This window comes from Panthera tigris, chromosome D2 (genome assembly GCF_018350195.1).
Source record: "Panthera tigris isolate Pti1 chromosome D2, P.tigris_Pti1_mat1.1, whole genome shotgun sequence".
In the NCBI taxonomy this organism is placed as follows: Eukaryota; Metazoa; Chordata; class Mammalia; order Carnivora; family Felidae; genus Panthera; species Panthera tigris.
The window spans coordinates 59,638,887-59,662,226 of record NC_056670.1 but is presented as its reverse complement, the minus strand read 5'-3'; the positions used below and the strand labels follow the sequence as shown (position 1 = coordinate 59,662,226).

The following is a 23,340-nucleotide window of genomic DNA, read 5'->3' as shown; positions in this document are numbered from 1 at the left end:
AACTGAGCCACCCAGAAGTCCCAAAGAACAGATATTTTTGAGAGCTGTATCTCTTTTATTGATTCCCAAATCCAAGTGAGATAAGGAAAGGAGAGCTCCGATTGCTCTGGGATTGATTTTTTTCAAATTAATTAATTCAGTTTTATAAAAGCTAAAAAAGGGTACACATTAAGCCAGACTTTTGCTTCCTGAAGAGCTGGCTATGTTTGAGGACTGACTCTACAGAATATTGAATAGGAAAGTTTAGATCTTAGCCCAGCCCCGAGTGTCCCTTGGCTGTCTGCTGTGGCCACTTGATCCCTCATAGCTGGTCCTGGAGTTGAGGGATTGATGCAGTGGATTTGACCCACTTATCTAAAGATTTAATGGACTGAGAGGTCCATAGTTTAGGAAAGTTACTGGTCCATTTTGCAAGACTTCTGAATAAGGTTTCTCAACCTTGGCACCATAGTCATTTTGGGCCAGGTAACCTGGGACTAATTTTTATTGTATTTTATTTTATTTATTTTATTTTATTTATTTTATTTTATTTTTTAATTTACATCCGAGTTAGCATATAGTGCAACAATGATTTCAGGAGTAGATTCCTTGATGCCCCTTACCCATGTAGCCCATAACCCTCTCCCACAACCCCTATAGCAACCCTCTATTCTCCGTAGTTAAGAGTCTCTTATAAGTTTTTGTCCCCCTCCCTGTTTTTATATTATTTTTGCTTCCCTTCCCTTATGTTCTCGTTTTTGTATCTTAAAGTACTCATGTGAGTGAAGTCATATGATATTTGTCTTTCTCTGACTGACTAATTTTGCTTAGCATAATACCCTCTAGTTCTATCCACATAATTGCGAATGGCTGGGACTAATTTTGTTTAAAAAAATTTTTTTTTACATTTATTTATTTATTTATTTTTGAGAGACAGAATGAGACTTATAGCACAAGGGGCGGGGAGGGGGGGGGGGGAGAGGAGGCAGAGAGAGAAGGAGACACAGAATCTGAAGCAGGCTCCAGGCTCCGAGCAAGTGCTCAGCACAGAGCCCGACACAGGGCTCAAACCCACGAACCATGAAATCATGACCTGAGCTGAAGTTGGTCACTTAACCTACTGAGCCACCCAGGTGCTCCTGCTGGGACTAATTTTTAAGAGATAAATCTTGCAGGTCTTAGAATCTAGGCAGATTTAGAAAGTCTTTCTTCTTGGACATTAGTATTCAAGTGATCAGCTGTAGGGCAAGACAGTTTTTGAGTTCACTGCAAAAAATAATCATCCATCTATCCCCAAAAAGGCAGCTTTTCCCCCTCAATGCCTGTCATCTTCCCTTCTTTCTTAGAGTCTACTCTCAGAAAAGGATCTGATAAGCTCTTTAACTCTGAAGCATAAGTGAATAAAGTTTCTCAGAGGTCAGAGCAATATGAGCACTGTGTTGGTATTTGGTTAAATGAATTGGATATAATTATACTGCTCCCAGGGATCCTGGCCTTTTAGCCAGGAAGGAAAAGTTTTGTATGAAACAAAGGAAGTTTGAGCTGCATAGTTTGGGAGCATCAGTAGGCAGATGGAAAAGTATTTTTAGAGGGATGGGCATCTTTCTCAGTGCCTCTGATATCACACATATTGGAGATAGCCTACTCCATTTACTTCTTTGGCTGCCCTGCCTACAACACAGACTAAAGATTTTATGATCTGAAAGTGGGTCTCACATAGACATTTCTGGTCTGAAACCCAAATATTCCTCCGAAGATGGCTCTATGTTGGATGAAATCAGTGTGCTTTCTGTGGTGTTCTTTATAAGTTAGTTTCTGACTTCAAATAAGCAACTTTTGGGAAAGATGCAGAGTGACAAGGAGGTCTAGGTTACCATTTACTTGCTGTCAGCGGTTACTGAACTTACACATTGAAGAGGAGAGCTGGACCAAAGTCCTGATTGTTCTGTTTTAAGGCCCCTTAAGGAAAGACAATTTAGTGGAGTTCTTGTGATTCTTTGAAGATCTTTAAAGTGGGCTGGTTTTCGTCTGTAGGATGGGTGGGCCAGTTCCCTGTTCCCTCAGGCTGCAAGCAGCTTGTCCTTTCACTGGTTTAAAGGCTTCACCGGCACAGAGCCCCTTTCACATTTCCCTGCTATAAATCTGCAATTCCTCTTTCCTTCCACAGGTGGGCAGCATGTTCATAGCAGATGCCCATGAGAAAATCTCAGTACAGTAAGTGGCTGACATTCTTGTGCGGTGACTTGAACTCTAGTGTGGGCTATCTGGCTGGATAGGAGTGTGAAACGTTACCTCTTGTTAATCTTTTATGGATTCAAACTTTTATGGTGATTTATCAGATGTTTCTTGGGTTGTAAACAATAATGGACCCTTAGAAACCACTCCTTTGGACATGTCTGTTGAGCCCTAAGAAGCTGAAAAATGGTTCTCAGCTGTCTCTGGAATGAAATGAAGGGGGGCTAGGTGTCTAAGCCAGTTAAGGACTTAACTGAATTGGGGTAGAAAAATGAGAAGGAAAGTAGGGAATGAAGGGAATAAGAACTAGTCCTAAGGAATTAAAATTAAAGCCCTGACTCCTTGCCTATATACCCTTTACATAAACCCAACAAGGAAATAAAGGGAACATTAGAAACTCAAAGGGATTGATAATGAGGAACTTGGGTGAAATTTTATCTTGTTGGTCATAGTGTTTTAACTCTTCCACTGTAAGAGCCTCTCCAGTTTGTTCTCTTTGTTTTCTTTCTTTAGAACCAATGAGGCCATCCTTCTGGCACTTTATGAAGCTGTTCATTTAAATCGCAACTTCATCACAGTGTTAGCCCAGGTTGGTTATATTAAAAACTCCAATCCTTCTTCTCCCTGAATTTCATACAGATTCACTCCATTGAAAAGCCTCGCTGGCTCTGCCCGTTTAACCCCTGCTTTGTATTGGTAAGTGGTAGTAACAAAGAGTTGCATTAGTTGCCTCTGTATCAGGTTGTCCTCAATTATGTATGTTTCCATCTAGTGCTGAAGTGGGCCTGATAGTATGCAAAGTTAATGGTTTTGACCAGTCTACTAATTCATTTGACCAGTTTACTGATTCTGTTAACCCAGACAAGTTGAGATTACTTCATTTTGCTCACTGGCAATTCCCATATGGATTTTTATGTCAGGCTTTCTGCTTCCTAAACCACCGTGGAATTGCAACTAGAGATAAAAGAGGCCAAGTCACTTGTCTTATTATTTCACCAATTTCCCGAGTACGGAAGTAAAAAGTATCGTATCTAGCATAAGGCTAGCTGTTAGGAGAAAAAATGGTCTATGCGTACTGAAAGCAGGAAGTCACAGGATCCTGAGTGCTAGGTCACTTCCTAGCTTGGGATGTCTTCGGTAGTTGGTAGAGAGGGACTAAAACAGGCCAGGAGCTCAAGTGCTGGCCATGAAAGCTGTCTTTAAAAATAGATAAAGTGTTTGTATCTTAGAGTCAGAATGTTTAAAATATGTATGCAGGTTTCTTTTAAAAGAACGTTTGTTTATGTTTATGCTTTTTTCTGTCTCAAAGGGCAGATGTGTACGGATGGAATCACTGATGGAGTTTTATTTAACAACAACAACAAAATGAGGCCATGCTTAAAAAGTAGTGTGCTGGTTTAGGCTCTGCCTATGAGGACACTTATTATTTATCAAGACTGAGAACATGAGAGATTTTATCCACCATTCTCATTATGTTTGTCTGCTGTCTGGTGTCTGTCACTGATGTTAAAGGAGGGATGAGGAAGGTGAAAGGCTGGAAAAGCTGTTGGGGAGGAGAAGGGAATAGCTGCCACTCAGCTTAATTCTCAAGAGCTAATGTGACAGAGGTGGCTAAGGAAGGTCAGGGACAGAGGAGTCATCTGTTTGGGTCCCAGTGGATGTCTCCCCCATGTCTCTGCTTCCACACTGTACACTCTTATTGGTTGTGGAACAGGGAGACTGCTGTCTGCTAGCTCTTTTTATAACACCTCTTATCCACTTGCTTCGCCTGTACTTATTCGTCAACTGTGTGGTCATCGAGACAGTCTATGTATGTGTTTTAGGTTGATCTGATGAGAGGAGTCCTTTCCCAGGTTCAGTGAGGACTGTAGATGCCCTCTTTTTGGTAGAATAATCTCAGGTATTTGTTTACCCCAGTTTTTATTTGCATGGTTCTACAGAAAACTTATGTAATGGAAACTTAGTTGCTTAAAGAAAACTTGGGCACAGAGCTTCTTAGTAGAATTTAGCAAGCATCAACAGGAATCACGTTCTCACGGGAACTCAATGCAGAAGCAGTCCCTCCTCAGTGAGCATTCCATCTAATTATGACGCCAGGAATACCAGAAAGACTGTTGTGGGGAGGCTACTCAGAACTAGGTTATGTCTTTTCTTACCTGCTTCTGTTCTCTTTCAGAGTCATCCAGAGATGGGCTTGGTGACAACCCCTGTCAGTCCTGCTCCGACAACCCCAGCCACACCACTTGGGACCACACCACCCTCCTCGGATGGTAAACCCACCACCTCATGTTTTCTTGATTAATACGATCTTGAATCTTTCAGGGTGAGTGTAGCTGTGTTGAACAAAGAACACAGTTGTTAATTCTTTCACCTAAGAAATTGTCTGAGGTGATATCCTTTAGGACTTCTGAAGCTCCAATGGAAATTTTGGAAAAGATAGTCAGGTGCTTTTCTCTGTGTTAGAAGCCTGTCCTCAGGAAATGCTTGTAGAATCATGGAGTGCTAGATCTGAAAAGGACCTCTGAGGTCAGTGATGCCTGTCTTGCCAAACTCTCAGGATACTTGTGAGGCGCTGATGAGATACTTTATGAAGGTCTCTCTGAAATAAATGTAAGATAGTAATGTTATCTCATGTTACCATTGGTCAAATGAGGGAATTGAGGCCAGAGAAATAAATGGTTCACCTACTGTTAGTGAGAGTTGAGCCTAAGATCCAGGACATGGGTCAGGGCAGGGACCATGTCTGTTTTGTTCACTATTGTCTGACCAGTGTAGTGCCTGGCATGGTCACTGCTTAGTAAATATTAGTTGAGTACATGCATGAGAAAGTGAACCCTAAGATATTACATACTGATATGTGTCTGCCAGCACTCACAGGGGGAAAATATCAAGCTTTGAGTGTATTATAATTGGAATTTGGTGGGTATTTAAGACTTCTACCCCTAACCCCCCCCACCCCCCACCCCACGCATGCACACAAATTTCCACTTTATAAATTTTATGGCTGGAACTTAAGAAAAAGGTAGCAGGAAAGAAGTTATGAATTTTGCCCAATAAGCTTTGTTGTCACCTGAGTGTGTTTGATAGAGTACATTAACCTAAAAATAATCTTTGTTTAATACTTGATGTTTTACCTGAAATGTTTACTGAATTTTGGGTAAAGAAATATAGGAAATCCAACTTTGATCCTTTCTCTGTGCCTCTCTACTGTCTGTACGAGAAATGGTCTTGTTTGATCTGCCTTTTCTCCTTGAAATTTTCATATAGCACCTGTGGCAGTAGCATTTCAAGGTAGTAAAAGTGGTGTTGGTACAGAAGAGTGTCAGGAAGGTGCCATTCGTACTCAGGTCTGTGGTAGCAAGTTGGATCTGTTTGGAACTGAAAGCCAAATTCCAAAATATCTTAGTGAGAAGGAGCAAGTAGTAAGGATTGCTTACTTGTCTTTGCTTTTTCAGGTCACTGAATAATCCAATGGAAATACTGTTCTTTCTCTTTAAGGATGAAGCCTGCCTGGTTACCATGGATATCAAAAGCCATATATATATATATATATATATATATATATATATATATATATATATATATATCTCCATATATCTGAATTCCATGTGATGTTGGGGTTTGGATGCTTCAGAGAACTGCCTTTCAAACTGTTCATTGTGAACACTCCACCCACACACTTGATTATGCAATGGCAGGATTTGTGCTTACTTACCTACAACCAGTTGAGCTTTTATTGTTTCTAGTGGGAAGATGGAGTCAGCCCACTTTCAAATGACTGTCTCCCTTGTCAGAGGCTGCTGGGAAGAATTATGAAGCCAAAGATCAAGGAATAACTCTTCCTTAAGAAGGGGATTTTAATTTATGAGGGATTTTATTCTATTTCTTCTATTTTGTCCTTTTTCCTCTCTCCTAACTCATTTCCTATCTATAGGGATCCTAAGCGTTATAACCTTGTTTCCAGGTTTTTGTCTTTAATTATGTATAGTGGTGCTCAGTGGCCCAGTTATATTTAAAGGTATGTCACTGAAGCCATTATTTTTAAAAGCCAGGAGTTTAGATGTAACATTTGTTCCCAGCTCAGACTTGACATTTGACAACTCAGCCTTGGCATGAGAGGACTTTCTGGTAAACTAAAAATACATATACTTCTATATTTCTGCATATTACATAAGACATTTTTCCAGTTACTGCTGTGTGTGAGTGGGGAAAAAAGTCCCACTTACCAGTTAGATTCCTCTTTGTATTGGACAAAGGAATGATTATGGGCTCTGAGCTTCAAAATAGGCTTGTAGTAGTAGTCTCAGGTCATTAACCCATAACGTGAATTAAGACCTTTTAGTATTTGAACATAAAAATATATTTGTCTTTTATTAGTTTTGGGAGGCTGAACTATGGGAAAACAGCCAAGGATTGGACATGCTAATTTCTTCTCATAAGGCTTTCTGTTGTGCTTGTTGTGTGTTATGGAACCATTATATGCAAATGTTTCCCATTGTTAATAAATGTTCTCAGCATACATCATAATAACTCCAGAAGGATCCACTATGGTTGTGAATACATATTATGAGTAATATCCCAAACTCAGCTGAGTCTTCACAGGTGAAAATACTGCAGAAAGCTATAGATTTTCTAGCTTGTCTGAGCCATCATGAGCCTCCTTTTGCTTTATATTATGTCTTCGTGTAAAAACAGTTAACAAGATGTCTAAGTCTAATTTAAAGTCTTAGAAACTTGATATATCTACATTAAGACTGTTCTGGGGCCATCTGACTGGCTCAGTTGATAGAGCATGAGACTCTTGATCTCAGGGTTGTGAGTTCAAGCCCCACATTGGATGTGGAGCCTACTTTAAAAAAAGAAAAAACCAGAAAGACGATTCTGTGTGGGTTAGCCCTGGTTTGGTCCCTCATTGTTCATTACAACTGTGGCTCAGAGAGTGGGGACAAGGGGTAATTTCTCTTGGAAATAAGAAGTAGCTGGGTGTATAAAACTCAGTTTCCAGGCTATCCCAATCAATAGTGTCCACCTGTTTTCAGTATTCTTTTTCAGGTTCCATTTCGGGGGGCCGGGGCAGGGGAAGAGATTAAGGAGTAGAATTTGCATGTAATTCTGTCTTAACTTTTTTCCCTTCCATCTTGGGTATTTCTAGCCTAAAGTCTTATTCTTAAAACTGAGCAAGATTTCTCCTTATTAGGAATGAATTGTCATTTATTTTAAGTAGGAGACTCATCAAAGCAAGGCTCATTTATATTCAATACAGATCTTTCCCTTAGGTACAAATCAGAGTGCCTTTAAGAAGGGCCCTGAACACTTTTGGGTTACTTGACGCTAAAAGCAGAATCAAAAGACCCTTTTTAGGATGTTGGGAGAAAAGCACTGTTCCCGGAGACCTGCTCTCCTATATTACAGGAAAGGTATTGGTCTTGGGACCAATCATGGGAGTAGGAAGGGCTCTAGAGGCCTAGGAACAGTAGCTAAGGGTTTAATGCGAAGCACTTGGTCCTCCCTCTTTCGTGGAAAAAGTTTATTTGGTGCTTTTTGTCTGCTGGCAAATTGGCTATGTAAGTAGAAGTCTTAGAATATGTTATAGGCTAAATACATTTCATCTGTTCTATTCCAGTTATAAGTTCTGTGGAACTCCCACTGGATGCAGATGTACAGACCAGTAATCTACTCATAACCTTCTTAAAGTACAGCTCGATTGTCATGCAGGACACCAAAGGTAAGGCAGGCTACCTGGGGGGCTCAGGAAGCAGGAGGTGTGGCAGGCAGCTACTTAGCTAGAATCAAGGAGCAGCATTAATACTTTGAAACTTTGGATGAACTGTTGGGGCCTCCTGTACAGGGTGATGGTCCTGATTACTGGAAAACAGTGATTTCTCACTGCCAGATGGCAATTAGGTGGTGTTGGGAAAACCTGGAGCTGGAGGGGGAGTACTTCAAAAATAGAACAGGAAAAAAAAATTGGTCTTTACAAGAACTAGCAAGTGATTTTAGCAGATTTTGGTAAGTAGATGCAAAGTCTATTGTGTGGGAAGGGGAGGGATTAGCATGCATCAGGGACTTCCCTTTTGAGGACAAGAATTGGAAGCATCAGCTTGTGGTGAGAATTCGTGGACTATTGTACTGAGTACCGTAGGAAGAGGTGAGATTGAGAAGGACAGTGTTCCTTAACACTTAAAACAGAAGTGTCCTTACCCATCTAGAGATGTAGGGTGGAAGCAGGAGGGGAGTGGCTGTTGGAAAAGTTTGAGTTTGTTGTCTCTGGTCTCCTGTTCTTCATCTGTTACATCTATAGTCTTTTAACTGGCAGTAGGGAAGGGTAATAGTTGGGCTAGGTGTGAGAGGGGATTGGGAGGAAATCCAGCAGATTCTATCCAGTATGTATCTCAGTCCGCTCTGAGCGGAGCGGCAGAGATGGTTGGTGGGCCTCTGAGACTCAGCAGGTGAGATCTGGTAGGCCAGGATAACAAGACTTTTGTGTATTTATGTTTCCTGGGGCCCTGGCTTCTCCTTTGTGGAGGGAGATAACCTCTTCCTTTCTCTAGAAATGTCATAGCAACCACAGAAAAGACTGTATAGATGTGACCCTGCAAATGAACTTGTAGCTTTGCTTGCTATGTAACAGTGAACTGAGGCCCGTGGAACTTACTTTCAGCTCTAATGATTTTATAAACTTCTTTGTCCTGGTCACTTTGTCGTACATAAAATAGAAGGCAAAGTTGAGGGCAGATTAATGGTAGCATGGGTGGTCTCAGGCTGTCTCTCTGAACTCAGGCTGGGATTGGTCTTTGCCAACAGTCAGCCTAAATATGGCAAGGGGCAGTGTTAGGTATGATGGAGAATTAACGTCAAACATGGCTCCTATGAGACTGAGGGAGTGAGGAACAGAAGAAGAAAAATGTCTCCTGTGCTACATTGGCCCAGCTGTTGCTATGTGTTAATCCCCTGACCTTCTGTATGCCCTGACTGATAGGATCTCATTATGATTTTAGGAGCAATAGAAGCAACTTTGTCTTGGCTCTGCTCTGTCCCCCTATCCAGATATTAGCTCTTTATTCTTTATTATATATTATTTGATACCTATAAAAAGATACTTCTTATATGTATGAATATTAAATTATGAGGCTTATAGTAAGCATAACAAATAGCACAAGTTATGAAGCATAATAAAACAAACATATATAAACCTGCTACTCAACCTGAAGAAATCATGCTTTTGAAGCTACCTGTGTGTCCTCTACCCAGTTTTTCCTCTCTTCTCCATTCTCCAAAATTTTATCATTCCTTTGATTCAGCTCTGCTTTCAAAGCCTTTTTCTCCTGAGGTTCTTCTAATTTGGGGTATTGTTACCTTGAAGGAGTATCTGATTAATCTTAAAAATAGACATTAGGCGGGGCATGCCAGGGTGGCTCAGTCAGTTGAGCATCCAACTCTTGATTTCGGCTCAGGTCATGATCCCAGCGTTGTGGGATCGAGCCCCACCTTGGGGTCTGCACTGGGCATGGAGCCTGCTTAAGATTCTGTCTCTCCCTCTGCCCCTCCCAATCGCCCTCTGCCCCCTGCCACCTTCCTTTGCCTCTCCCCTGCTCGTGCACGTGTTCTCTTGCTCTCTAAGATAAAAATAGACAGTAGGCAAAAATATTAAAAATATATATGTATATCTAAAATGTATATGTGTATATACGTATATCTACGCAGACTTTAAAGTTGATTCACCAAAATTTTACCAGTTAGGACAAATGGGTGGGGTGATTAAACTTGTTTTTTGTTGTCCTTTTTTTGTGCTTTTCTGAGTTAAAAAAGTTTATAATGAAATATGCCTTCGTTTTGTATTCAGAAACACTTTTTTTTTCTTAAGTGGAGAGATTGCGGCAGGCTTTTTTTACAGGAGTTGCTTATCAGCTTTTGAGGAAAGGGAGGATAGTGCCAGAGAAATTGCAGATAAGTAGAAGAGTCTCATGAATCTAGTTTTGCACAGGCGGGGGCATTTCTCTTCTGGCTGCCTAGGAACTCTGATGTAAGCTCTGGGGAATGTCAGGTAAGTATTATTACTGTATTTGCATTGTCTATGAGAAGAGATGAATGTATTTCTGGACTACAACCCCCATTATGCCTTCTAATTGTCAGGTTTTAGTTGATTTTATCTTTGAGGCAGTAGCAGGTTAATGTCAGGGTGAGTTCTCTTAGCTCATTTCTATAGCACTGTAATCTGTTAATAGATCTTCTCTCGGAATGGACTTCAAGCCGGGTCCTGTTAAAGCTGATTTGAGACATCATAAACCATTTGTCCTTTTTGGATATTCTGGCATGAACCCTCTTTTTGCTTCCATTTCACCTCCTCACCCACAAAGATCTTGGAAAGTAAATAAGCTTTCATGGTTCTGGTAATTGGCAGTGATGGAGTAGCTCTTTCTTGGTCATTTGTGTGGGTCTAGAGCCCTGCTGTTGAGGTTACCTTCTTTTTTATTTTTATTTTTATTTATTTATTTATTTATTTTTTTAAACGTTTATTTATTTTTGAGACAGAGAGAGACAGAGCATGAACAGGGGAGGCGCAGAGAGAGAGGGAGACACAGAATCTGAAACAGGCTCCAGGCTCTGAGCGGTCAGCACAGAGCCCGACGCGGGGCTCGAACTCACGGACCGTGAGATCATGACCTAAGCCGAAGTCGGACGCTTAACCGACCGAGCCACCCAGGCGCCCCGGTTACCTTCTTTTTTAATAACTAGAATGTGGGTCTTGGGAGACTAGGGACCTTTGTTTAGTTCAGTGCTGTGTCTGTAATGCCTAGCACAGTGCCTGCCACATAGTAGGTACTAAGTAAATATTTGTAGAATGAATAATTTTGGCAGGAAGGAAAGAAAAATGATGAAGAGTTCACAGCTTTTCTGGTCATAAATAGTGTGCACAGTACAAGGAAAGGCATGGGGTGGACCCTGTTCTTCAAGTAATTTGTTTCTGATTCCACTGCCAGTTTGCTATGAACAGTTATAAAACCTTTCCAGATTTTGTGGGAGGTGGATAAGAAGGTTGTGCTTCTAGCTGGTAGATGGGAGGGGTGGGGAAAGGGCCTGACTATTTAGAAGCAAAGAGTTGATATGGAAACAAAGGGCATGGCCCTAATGTGGGCCATGACAGTAGGAACCATTATATTAAGTAGATGGCTCTCAGGAAGGTGGTTAGTGGTCCATCAGACTGCCAGAATATTTTAGAAAAAAAATCTTCTGGGGGAATTCTTTTGCCAGGTAGAAAAGCAAGAATTATGCAAGTAGAGCCTTGATTTTCATTCAGGAATTTTATGAAAGGGGGGGAAAGTAGAAATGTTCATTTTGATGATACATATCTTTTTCTGTATAGAAACATGGTTTGGATGATATGGAGAGAAGGGTTTATTTTTTCTTTACAGATGAGCACCGACTTCACAGTGGCAAACTCTGTTTGATTATACTTACGTGTATTGCAGAGGTAGGTGCTGCTAGCCTTCTGATAGTAGCCCATCTCTTACAGGGTGCTTTTTTCTGCCCTTTTCTTGTTCCTGACTTTTAGGTTCCTAAAGCTTGGGAGGGAAACTCTTTCCTCTTTGTTTGTCTCCCTACATTCCTCCCACTAGAATGTAAGCTCTGAGGGGTGCCTGGGTTGCTCAGTTGGTTAAGCCTCTAACTCTTGGTTAGCTCAGGTCACGATCTCATGTTTTTTGAGTTTGAGCCCCATGTCAGGCTCTGTGCTGGCAGTGCAGAGCCTGCTTGAGATCCTCTCTCTCTCCCTCTCTTTCTGTCACTTCTCTCCTCGTGCTCTCTCTCTCTCTCACTCACTCACTCACTCACTCAAAATAAATAAATAAAGTTAAAAAAAAAAAAGAATGTAAACTCTGATACCAAGTACTTTGTCTCCTTCACCAGTGTGTTCTCAGTATTCTCAGCATCTAGCATGTAATAGAGGCTCAATTAGTATTTACTGGATTAATTAATAATGAGTGGTGTTATAACTTCGATAATTTCAGACTAGAAGATGTGAGGTCTTAAGAGTTTTTTTTTTTTAATGTTTATTCATTTTTGAGAGAGAGAGTGAGTGAGCGAACATGACTGGGGGAGGGGCAGAGAGCGATGGAGACGCAGAAACCAAAGCAGGCTCCAGGCTCTGAGCTGTCAACATAAAGCCCCATGTGGGGCTCGAACTGATGAACCTGTGAGAAGTTGGACACTTAACCAACTGAGCCACCCAGGTGCCCCCCCTTTTTAAAAATTTTTTTAATGTTTATTCATTTTTGACAGAGCATGAGTGGGGGAGGGGCAGAGAGAGAAGGAGAGCGAGCTCTTAAAGAGTTTTAAATAACAGACTTAAGCCTCTGTAGAAAAAATGATAATGCCCCTTTGAAGCTGCCCATGTTGGGTTTTTTGCATTTAGCAAAATGAAAAAAGGAGCCCAGGGTGCCTCGGTGGCTCAGTTGGTTAAGCATTCGACTCTTGCTTCGGCTCAAGTCGTGATCTCATGATTCGTGAGTTCGATCCCCACGTCTAGCTCTGAGCTGACAATGAGGAGCCTGCTTGGGATCCTCTCTCTCTGCCCACCCCACTCTCCCCACCACTTGCTCTCTCTCTCAAAATAAAAAACTTAAAAAAAAAAAAAATGGAGCTCAAGTTTCCTATGGGGAGTTGGTGGAGAGAAAAGCCAAAGAGAGGAATTAGAACCTGAGTAAAGTTGGGCTGATTGCAGTTTGGTGAAGAACAAGAACCCAAGGGTAAAAATAAAAGGTGCTTTATAAGGAGGCTCTTTTGGTTGGATTAATTAGGCCTGAACTCACCCTGCATCTTGGTGGCAACAAAGGTGTAAAAAAAAAACCCACAGGACCCAAATGGTTTCACTTAGGCTGATCCCTGGTTATGGGCAGGACTTGAGTCAATTTAGAGCTAAATTTTCTCTTCAGTTTCCTCCTTTACTATTCCTTATTTTCATCTTTTCTCTCTTAAGAAAAATGGTAAAGGTGGTCCACATGGAGTAAAGATCTTGCTCAGTTTTTCCCTTTTTATATTCTCTGTGAAAAGATGACCTACTTTTCACCAGGTTATGGGTTGCTGGTTATAGAAGAGCTGCTTGTTATTATTATTATTTTTTTAGGTTTTATTTATTTAAGTAATCTTGGGGTACCTGGGTGGCTTGTCGGACGAGCATGTCCGACTCTTGATTCCGGCTCAAGTCATGATCCCAGGTCTTGAGATTGAGCCCTGAGTTGGGCTCCATGCTGAGTGTGGAGCTTGCTTAAGATTCTCTTTCTCTCTCTCTCTCTCTCTCTCTCTCTCTCTCTCTCTCTCTCTCTCTCTCTTTTCCTATGCCCCCTTCCCTGGCTTGTGCTCTTTCTCTCTCAGTCTCTCCATCCAGCATGAGGCTGGAACTCATGACCCAAGATCAAGAGTCGCATGTTCTTCTGACTGAGCCAGCCAGGTGCCGCTACAAGAGCTGCTTATTAGCAGTGGGCTGGTTGTAATTGCTTTTCAGAAATCTTTCTATCTTTAAAGGAGTTGTTTTTCACAAATTGTAACAGTTCTTAGTAATTGGAGTCTGTCAGATCTTCAAAAACACTGTTGGGAAAGGGCCAAGGGATATTTATTACTGATCCACGGGTGAGAAGTTTTTGATTTTCCGTCAGTCTTGAGCAAGGCCAGAGATAGACAGGGTCTTCCCTACTGCCTTGCTGCCAGCATAGCAGTTTTCTCCTGTTGTGCCAAGCCCATTCCCAGTGGAGTACAGACCTTTCTTCCTAATCGTGGCTCCTCATGTGGAGTCTGCACATGTATCCTGCAGCCCTGATGAAAACCTTCAAGCTGTCACAAATAGAGCAGGCTCCTTGGGCAGATGGAAAGGAAGAGAAAATAAGAAAACAGATTCCTCTCAGCATTCGCCTCAAGTCCCTGTGCCTTAATTTTTATTGTTTGTAATTTGCTGAGAGATTTTTGACCAGTTAGAGACACACTGTGGAATTACATCTAAGTCTCCTGGCTTAAGTAGAGTTTGACATTAAGATTCTAGGCTCATCTCATTAGCTCTTCAACTGGTCCTTGAAAGTAGTAGTTCTTGAAGTCCAAGGATTTATAGCAAGTGTGATAGATTATAAACTGAGTTTCCTAAATATAGCTCTCATTCCTTACTTTTTCTCCTTATTTCTATTTTTTAAGGATCAGTATGCCAATGCATTTTTGCATGACGACAATATGAACTTTCGAGTAAACTTACATAGAATGGTAGGTGTGATTTTGTTTCTTGTTTTTCTTAGAGGAAATTTTTGGTGTGTTGGCAGGATTTGGGAGGATGAAATTGATCCTACTTAGAACAAATGTGGGTGGAATGTTGTACTAAAGAACTTTTGCTTAACTGCTGTTCAACAGGCCCATGCCTGTTGTTGGAATTTTTTTTTTTTTTTTTTTTTTTTTGCATGTCATGGAGCTCTTTCTTACTCAAGAGAGGATGAAAAGATCCACAACCATAGTCTCATGGCAGTAATGTTAGAATGTATCAGTAGAAGTATCAGAAATCAGTAGATTTCCACGAGGAGATGGGTCTAAGCCTTTCATTTGCAAAATGCCCTGTGACCTTTGATAGTTAAGACCACATGCTGCTTTATTTATCTGAGAGGTGGGGGAAATTGAATTTGGAAGATCAGGGAATTTCTTAGAACTTGGAGATATGTTTAAAAATATCATGTTGAGGTTTACATTTCAAACTTAACTTTTGTTTTTTGCAACTGCTACTGTTGCTGCCTCTACACAGTTACCTGCTCCTCTTCTTTTTCTTAATTATTTTATCAAAGAAAAGATACCAGTATGTCTCTTTTGTTCTTAGTAATGTCCCTTGTATAGATAAAATCAAGGTAAAAACAACAGCTTTCCCATTGTAGTATGCTCCAGTGTCCATTGGGGCTGTTGTCTTGCTGTGAATTGTGTTTTTGTCACAGGCCTGCGTTGATAACTGAGAAGCATTTATAAGTCCTCCCTGCCCCACCCCACCCCCATCACTAGAAAAAGAAAGAAAAGGTAGCATGTCAGAGTGATTTTATTTTCATGAAGAACATGATGACGAGCCATTGGATGTCAGTTCATGTGTCCACTAATTTCATTTCTTTTTTGTGTGCAGCCTATGAGACACAGGAAGAAGGCAGCAGACAAGAACCTTCCCTGCCGTCCCTTAGTATGTGCAGTACTGGGTGAGTCTTATCAAAATTGGCATTTTCCTGAGCCAGTGACGGATTTTCATGATTAAGAGGAGGGATAGATCCTGGTTGATGTGCTTCTCCCTCAAAGAAGTTACTAGTTACGTTTCTTCTCTGGTGTAAGAAACCACGTTTATCGTTCAGTTTGGTAAAACAACTCCAGTGACTAGATTGCTCAATTAAAGCGTTCTCTTGTTCAAAGAGAAAGATCTTTCCAGGGAGATAAATGGGTAAGTCTAAGCCTGGTACATGATTTAAATTTGTAAAATGTTTTATTCCTGATCAAGATTTCAAATTTCACTCTCTTCTTGGTTCATATTGATGTGTCAGCTGGCCAGGAGGCTTGAGGTTCAAGGTTCAGCTATACAAAAATTTCCTTTGAGTAAATTAAGCTGAGATGAAGCTGACAGAGCTGACAGTAGGGGGTTGTAACTTAGGGAATTTTGTCTGCCCAGAATTCTGCATTTTCCTCAGGGGAATAATATGAACTCTTAATCCCATTTCACTTGGATTTTCAGCCCTACTTCCTAAATCTACCTGATTTTAGAAACAGTAATTAAGACTATATAATAAGGCTCCATTGACCCAAAGCCCCACAGACCATTTCAGTCAATATCTGTCAAACTGAGCGTGATTGTGAGATGAGATAGACTGACATCTCTTTAAAGTGGAGTCTCGAGTTGTACACATGCGATCCATAATTTCTTCTCTACTTGCCTCATTGCTCGGTTCTCAGAATATGATTTCCCTCTGGCATTTTGCTTTAGTGCCATGGTACAAAATATCTGTGCAGTGAAATCTCTTGTGTACGTGAATTTATTGGCAGGTCAAGGTATCCTTCTGGAAGTAGGAGAGTGAGCTAATTGTTACTTTACAAGTGGCAGGTAGTGCAAGTGTTGTGAAAAGTGCCTTATATAAAATAAATTTCAGTGTACGTGAATAAAGACGTGGTTAGCGGTTGCCATTCAGCATGAGAGCAAGGTATACTCAGGTTTTTTTCCCAACTCAAAGGCATGGAATGCGTTTCATTCTGATTCATCTAATTGTTATCCTTTTCCCATTCAGACCTGATGGTAGAGTTTATTGTAACACACATGATGAAGGAGTTTCCTATGGATCTGTATGTGTAAGTATCATGGATCGCTTAATGTGTACAAATCTATTTTATAGAATTGAGTGATAGGAAATTTATAGTCACATTTCTATATATACTTTGCTTCAGGAAAAACACACTTGTGTATGAGTGTCAGGGAGCATTTTATGGCCTGGATTTATACATCTTTCCAGAAGGGAGAAACTGTACAAACTACAGTTTGGATTCTGCACATATCTTCATTATCCCTTTAGGCACACTGCATGGAGAACAAGGTTGATGCACTGAAGTAGTGATCATGGGTGGCTGCTGTAATCCAAAGATACAGAATATCAGCAGGCCACTTAGTCATCCCTAGGCATTGGCATGAAAGTAGTCAGAAGTAGTTAGGACGTAGGAAAAGGCCAGAGAGATAGAGCTTCTTAGCCTACATTGTCCTCAGCAGCCTAGTCAGAACCGTGTTAGCTAGGTAAATTACGTATGTAGTGTCCTGGTTGGGAGATTCCTGCCTCCTGAGATCAGATTGTTTATCCCATTTCTTTAAACCAACACAACTAGAGGCAACTGAAAATCATCCTATTTTAATAAAGTTTAAGCCTTTAGGCTTTCTCTCTCATTTGATGTTTCTTCATTCTTCTTTAGTGCCCAAGAACAGCCGTGCTACATTAGTGTGATCCCAAATATGTATATTATGTTTTTTCCTTAAAAAGTATCTAAATTGAGGGGTGCCTGGGTGGCTCAGTTGGTTAAGTGACTGACTTCGGCTCAGGTCATAATCTCACGGTTCATGTGTTCGAGCCCTGCGTTGGGCTCTGTGCTGACAGCTCAGAGCCTGAAGCCTGCTTCAGACTCTGTGTTTCCCTCTACTCTCTGCCCCTCCCTTGCTCGTGCTTTTTCTCTTTTAAAAAGTAAATAAACATTAAAAAAAAAAAATCTAAATTGAGTCTGACAACAGAATCAGTACTTCCATTTTTTTCAGGAGGAGAGTTGTTTCGTGAACAGCAAGGTCATTGTACCTCACTCCAGTGCCAGGCCTGGGATCTAGGAGGTATAAAGGATTTTACTCTGAATAGAGTAGCCCTCCAGCTCTTTAGACCGTAGGTCATGTCATGTAATCTTGGCTTCTTAGGTCTAAATAAATGCTACAAATTAGGTTAAGTAGGTTGCAGTTTGCATTTTTCTATTTGCATTTTCTTTTGAAAATGAGGAAAGAAAGTGAGCCTGATTCTTTATTTTAATTGAAAGACCATGGAAGCTGCTTTCTTTTTTTTTTTTTATGCTGATTAGATTAGTTTTTGGCTCATTTTAGGTGTATCTCTGAACCTTAGTACCTTAGGGGTCAGATTTATTATACTACAACTTTATTTGTTACTTGATTATCTTATGTTCTAGTTTTAGGATATGCTATTTACTTCGTAGTTTATTATTATAGTTGTTGTTTTCTCATTTTCCAGGTAAGGAAACTGAGACTCCAGAGATGGAGTGCTTTGCTCAGGGTTATTCTGTTAGTAAGCACCACTGCCTTTTCCTGAAGCCAGCTTTTCTTACTGTAAATTCTAGGCTGTTGCTATCCCTTCTCTGGTGTATTAGTTACCCATTGCTGTGTACAAATGACCCCAAACCTAGTGGTTTAAAACAAATATTTGTTATCTCAGTATCTGTGGCTCGGGAATCCAGGAGCAGCTTAGCTGGGTAGTTTTGGCATAAGGTTTCTTACAAGGCTGCAAAGTGTTAGCTGGGCCTGTAGACATCCAAGACTCTAATGGGGCTTGAGAATTTGCTTCCAAGCTCACTTACATGGTTGGTGGCAAACCTCAGTTCCTTGCCATGTGGCCCTCTCAATAGCGTTGCTTGCCATGGCAGTTGGCCTCCCCCAACGCTAGTAATCCAAGAGAGGAGAGTCTAGGATGGAAGCCATAGTGTCTTTTATAACCTGATCTCAAATGACCCACCATTTCTATTGGGCACATAGACCAACCCTTTTACAGTGTGGGAAGGGACTATACAAGGATATGAATATGCCAGGAGGTGGGGACCACTGGGGCCATCTTGCAGGCCTACTACCATAGTCACACACCCAGTAAGTTGCATCACCAGGATTCAGACTCCAGTCTCTCCGACCCCAGAGACTGTACTCTTAACTACTGCTGCGATAAGTGACAAAGGAAAGATTTGTACAGGGTGACTAATGCTGACTGGGGCATCAGAGAAGATAACAGAGAAGGTTGAATTTGACCTGAGTCATGAAGAAACAGTGGGAGTTTTCTATGTGGAGGAGTCAGGGAGGGACACACCAAGCAGGGGACCAGCATGTTCAGAGGCTTGAAAGTGTGGCATGTTTGGAGAGTAGAAAGTAATTCAGGATGATTAGAGTGTAGAGTGCATGGAGGAAGCATAGGAGAGTAGAAAGATGGCTGCCTAAGTGGCTGATGGTGGACAGTTGAAAGTGGGATGACATAAGATTGGGTGTTCAGTATGTAGAATTACAGGTATGTAGCTGTCTACCCAAATCCTCACATCCCAGCCAATGACCCTGGTCTACATAAATATTTTAATTCTCTCCCTGCCTGCCTCCCCTCCCCCCCCCCCCCACCCCCGTTTCTAACTTTTTTGGTATTGCCTTGCTTTCTCAGTTGCTTTTTCCACCTGTTCCCTAATTGAATGTCCTGAGGTTAGGGAAGATGGAGGAGATAATGAGGCATCAACCTGACAGCGGCTGGGCAGAAGGTCACACCCTCAGGCTGAATTCACTTTCTTCATTACTACCCGTGGGCATATTTCCAGATCTCCCCACCCCCTCCTCCAGCCCTCTTCCCAGCTTTTAGCATTTGGAGCATCAAGTCCTTTTTAGGTGAACTTCTCTGCTCCCAGCTGGGCATCAGGCCAGGTTGCTGTTCTCACTTCTCATTATGTACTGCTTTTCAGCATCGTACAGCAGAGTGAGAAATTGAAAGCAAAATGAATTTCTATCATTTCAGATAAGTTTATAATCCTCCTGGTAAAATATGAAGAAATAGATAGTGTGGAAAGCCTTAATACTCCAAACCAGAATCTGGGTCAAAAATGAAACAATTTCACATCTGTGTATGAATGCTGTAGGTGAAGTAATAATGGAGAAAGGTACTTATAAAAAAGGAGAGAGAGAGAGAGAAAAGGCAGGTCTTGCCTGGAGCAGTAGGAGGTGGGGAAACTTAACCAATTAATTTCATTCCTGACTATATTTCTTGATTCTTGCTGCCACCCCCACTGCTGCCACAGGATTTGGGAGGGAGGAGAAGTAGTCTCTGAGGAGAATATGTTTCCTTTAAGCTTCTCTTACATGCCGGACTTTCTCAGTAAGAGATTCTCAAACCTGGGGGGAGGCTCTGGAAGAAAGTAGAGACGTCAGTGGACCCCACAAGAAGACTTCAGGCTAGAGTGGAACTGTCTCATGTTGAAACAGGAAACAAAATGCCCCAGAGAAGCAGTACATTTAGAGTAATTCAGCCAGTATTTTTAAGGCTGTAACAGTTGTGAAAATTTTCATTCTGCTTGGTAAATAGTGTAAGTTATTGAGACCACCAGGCTGGTGTTGTCACCTATTGGGTGGCTGCAGAAGCAGGAGCAGAGCTCAGGAACAGTGTCATAGCCTTTGAACCAGAGGGTGGTGGCAGCAGAAGTGGGGGCACAGGTAGTATCTCCCTGCTGCTCTGCAGGGGCTCCATGTTGGGTGGCATTGTCAACAGAGCCGAGGTTCAGGCTGTCCAGATCCCGGGCCATGTGAGAGGTGCTGGTGTGCAGGAATGTACTGTGCATGGTTGGTCATTTCTCTGGCTGATTAATATTCCATTGTATGGATGTGTGACATCATTTTATTTATCCATTCATCAGTGGATAGACATTTGTGTTGTTTATATCTTTGGCTATTATGAATAATGCTACTACCAACATTCACTTACAAATTTTGTTTTTAAATGTTTATTTTGAGAGAGAGCATGTGCGTGTGCACACAAGCAGGTGAGGAGCAGAGAGAGAGAGAAAGAGAGAGAGAGAAGAGACTCCCAAGCAGACTCCACGCTCAGCACAGATCCTGACATAGGGCTCAATTCCACGACTGTGAGATCATGACTTGAGCCGAAATCAAGAGTTGGATGCTTAACCGACTGAGCCACCAAGTCGGCACTAACCATCTTTCTTATTAGGGGCGTTATTATTTTTTCTTATCAATTTGTATAAACATACACATTAAGCGTAGTAATGCTTTGGTATCTTTTGCTACACGTATAATTTCCCATACGGTTTGGCTTTAATGTAATTAAAAAAATCACACAAGGTATTCATTTTTAGGAAGTAAATTTCATGAGTATTCAACTTTGTACTTTCCTCCATGGCTTTTTATGCTTTCAAAACCGTCCCCCAGTCAGAGATGAAAAAACATTTTTTGTTAGGTTTATAATGTTTATTTTTTTTTAAATTTTTTTAATGTTTATTTATTATTGAGAGACAGAGAGACACAGAGCGTGAGCAGGGGAGGGGTAGAGAGGGGGGAGACACAGAATCTGAAGCAGGCTCCAGGCTCTGAGCTGTCAGCACAGAACCCGATGCTGGGCTTGAACTCACAAACGGCGAGATCATGACCTGAGCAGAAGTCGGTCGCTCAACCAGTTGAGCCACCCAGGTGCCCCTAGGTTTATAATGTTTAAAAATGTCTTTCCTATTTGCTGCCTATTTGGAGGTACTCCCCCAAACATATATGTTATTGTGATGTGACTAATATTGAATATTCCAGTGATCTAGAATTGTATCATCCAGTAGAAGTTTTAGTGATGATAGAAAAGTTCTGTATATTTGTGCTGTCCAGTGTTGTTGCCGCCAGCCTCATGTGGCTGTTGAGTGTTTGATAATGTGGTTAGTGCAAGTGAAGAATGAATTTTTAATTTAACTCTTAATGTAAATACAATTTAAGTTAATTATGAATTAAGCCAAAATTTAATTTAAAATTTAAAAACAAATTTAAATAGATCTGAAGACTTAAGGTCTTTAATTTTTTATTTTTGTATCCTGTGTTTGCAGCATCTAACGGAGTGGTCTAATTCTGCTTCACTGATAAATGCTTTCCTCTGGGGAAAGATAACTTAAGGGAATGGTATCCATAATGCCTAATGAATGGCTGACCTATATGTGATTATAGCCCCCTTTTCCTAGTGATAAAGGGAATTAGCACAAGCACTGTGTGCGGGTGGCTGGGGGAGAACAGTTTAAAAGCTAAAGTGTCTTTCTTTGACCTGGTACAAATTCATATCCAGCATCTTTAGTGGCCTTAGCAAAGCTGTCTTGCCACAGTATAGGGTATCTGTGGTGAGTTGCATCAGACTCTTAGGCTTATCCCAGTTTTCCTCTGTTACAGACGCTGCATTCAGGTAGTACATAAACTACTTTGCTACCAGAAGAAGTGTAGAGTACGCCTGCATTACACCTGGCGGGAACTCTGGTCAGGTAACTTTCTCTTCTGAATTCATCTTCTTTCTCTATATTTTTTATGAGCCTCTAGGGCTAGGCACAGATGAATTTTTTTTTTTTAACTTTTTAGTTTGTTTAGGATGCTTCTAATCGGGACCTGGGAATGCCACATATCTGTTCCATACTTTCTCTCAAATTCCTTCTCCCCCATATTTTTTTTTTATTAGCCGGTAGAAACAATTGAATATATCTGAGTTCTAATGATTCTTGCTTTGAGTAAGAGTGAGGTAGGAGGAGTCTGTACAAACTTGGATTCTCCCTCCATTCCATGTGGTAGCGGCATATGGACTATAGGGAGTCTTCTGTGTTTCCTCAAGATGAGTAATCTCAGGAGGAATGTCATAGGGAGAGGGGGCGGGGAGGGGGTGGAGAGATGGGGGGAATCCTGTTCTTTGTGTTACATCTGGCGTTATTACTGTTTACAGACAGTGTCATTTGTACCACTCCCCCTGTGCCAGAGACAAAAACAGCAAATTACAGTGTTTACTTTTGTCTTTGTATCCATTTGGTAGCCCAGTAAAGTCACAGCCACCCCTGCTGGCGGGAAGTGGTTCTTCTCTAAGGGTACAATCAATGCTGGCTTGCCACCCCTTTCTTTTGTGTAACTAAATTGGAGGTTTCAGGAAAGCAGAGGAGGCATGCTCCCTGAGGCATTTGCTTGCTGATAGGTCCTGTGACTTTTGTGACCTGATGGTACAATAAAGTCTTTTTCAGATGATTACAGTGGATGAATGGTTGCCCCACCCATGAGAGCTTCTCTGTATTCTCAACAGAGGAGGGTGTGTTAGTGTCAGAGCCTCTATGAGAAACAGGCCAGTAACTCCACCCCCTCCCATGGAATTCATCTCACTTGTTGTGACACATGGTTTCCTCCCAACCCAATTTGGCTTTCTAAATTTAGTCCTCTATAATGGGAAGTAGAGATCTTTAATTAATGGATTAGCAAGTTCTTTGCAGTTATTGCCAATGGTGGTGAAGGGCGAACAGGAGAAAAACACTAAGTGGCAATAGTGGCTTTTTCGTATTTTAGGAGAAAAGAGTATGATTGTGTGAAAGTTTGAGATTGAGGGAATATCAGACGGTCTAAAGAGATCAAAAGAGATTGAAATGACTAAAAGGCGGTAGAATCTCCTGGGTAGAAACAATTCTTTTTAATATACAGGAGTATTGTGGTTGCCTATAGGATAGTTATATGACTGTTAGGTTCTAAAGAGTTAGGTTTAAAGAGAAAACACAAAAATGATACAAATCTATGGATGTTGGTACAGTTGTAGGACTTACAACGAGTACAAATGGCTTATGTCTGTAACTGGGGTTAAATTACCC

General features: G+C 41.2%; 1 protein-coding gene across 3 annotated transcripts in view; it reads left to right on the top strand.

Annotated features, from left to right (window-relative positions):
- The window catches only part of ARMH3 (armadillo like helical domain containing 3), a 175,297-nt gene that overhangs the window by 32,587 nt on the left and 119,370 nt on the right, over positions 1–23,340 (top strand). For all 3 annotated transcript variants that reach the window (XR_006208947.1, XM_042959897.1, XM_042959896.1), the window contains 9 exons: positions 2,147–2,193; positions 2,728–2,803; positions 4,391–4,484; positions 7,838–7,939; positions 11,628–11,686; positions 14,392–14,457; positions 15,347–15,416; positions 16,488–16,548; positions 21,902–21,990. Coding sequence is in view for 2 of the 3 variants with exons in the window: in XM_042959897.1 (XP_042815831.1) it covers positions 2,147–2,193; positions 2,728–2,803; positions 4,391–4,484; positions 7,838–7,939; positions 11,628–11,686; positions 14,392–14,457; positions 15,347–15,416; positions 16,488–16,548; positions 21,902–21,990 (664 nt within the window). In the remaining variant the exon portion in view is untranslated. The remainder of the gene's footprint in view (positions 1–2,146; positions 2,194–2,727; positions 2,804–4,390; positions 4,485–7,837; positions 7,940–11,627; positions 11,687–14,391; positions 14,458–15,346; positions 15,417–16,487; positions 16,549–21,901; positions 21,991–23,340) is intronic.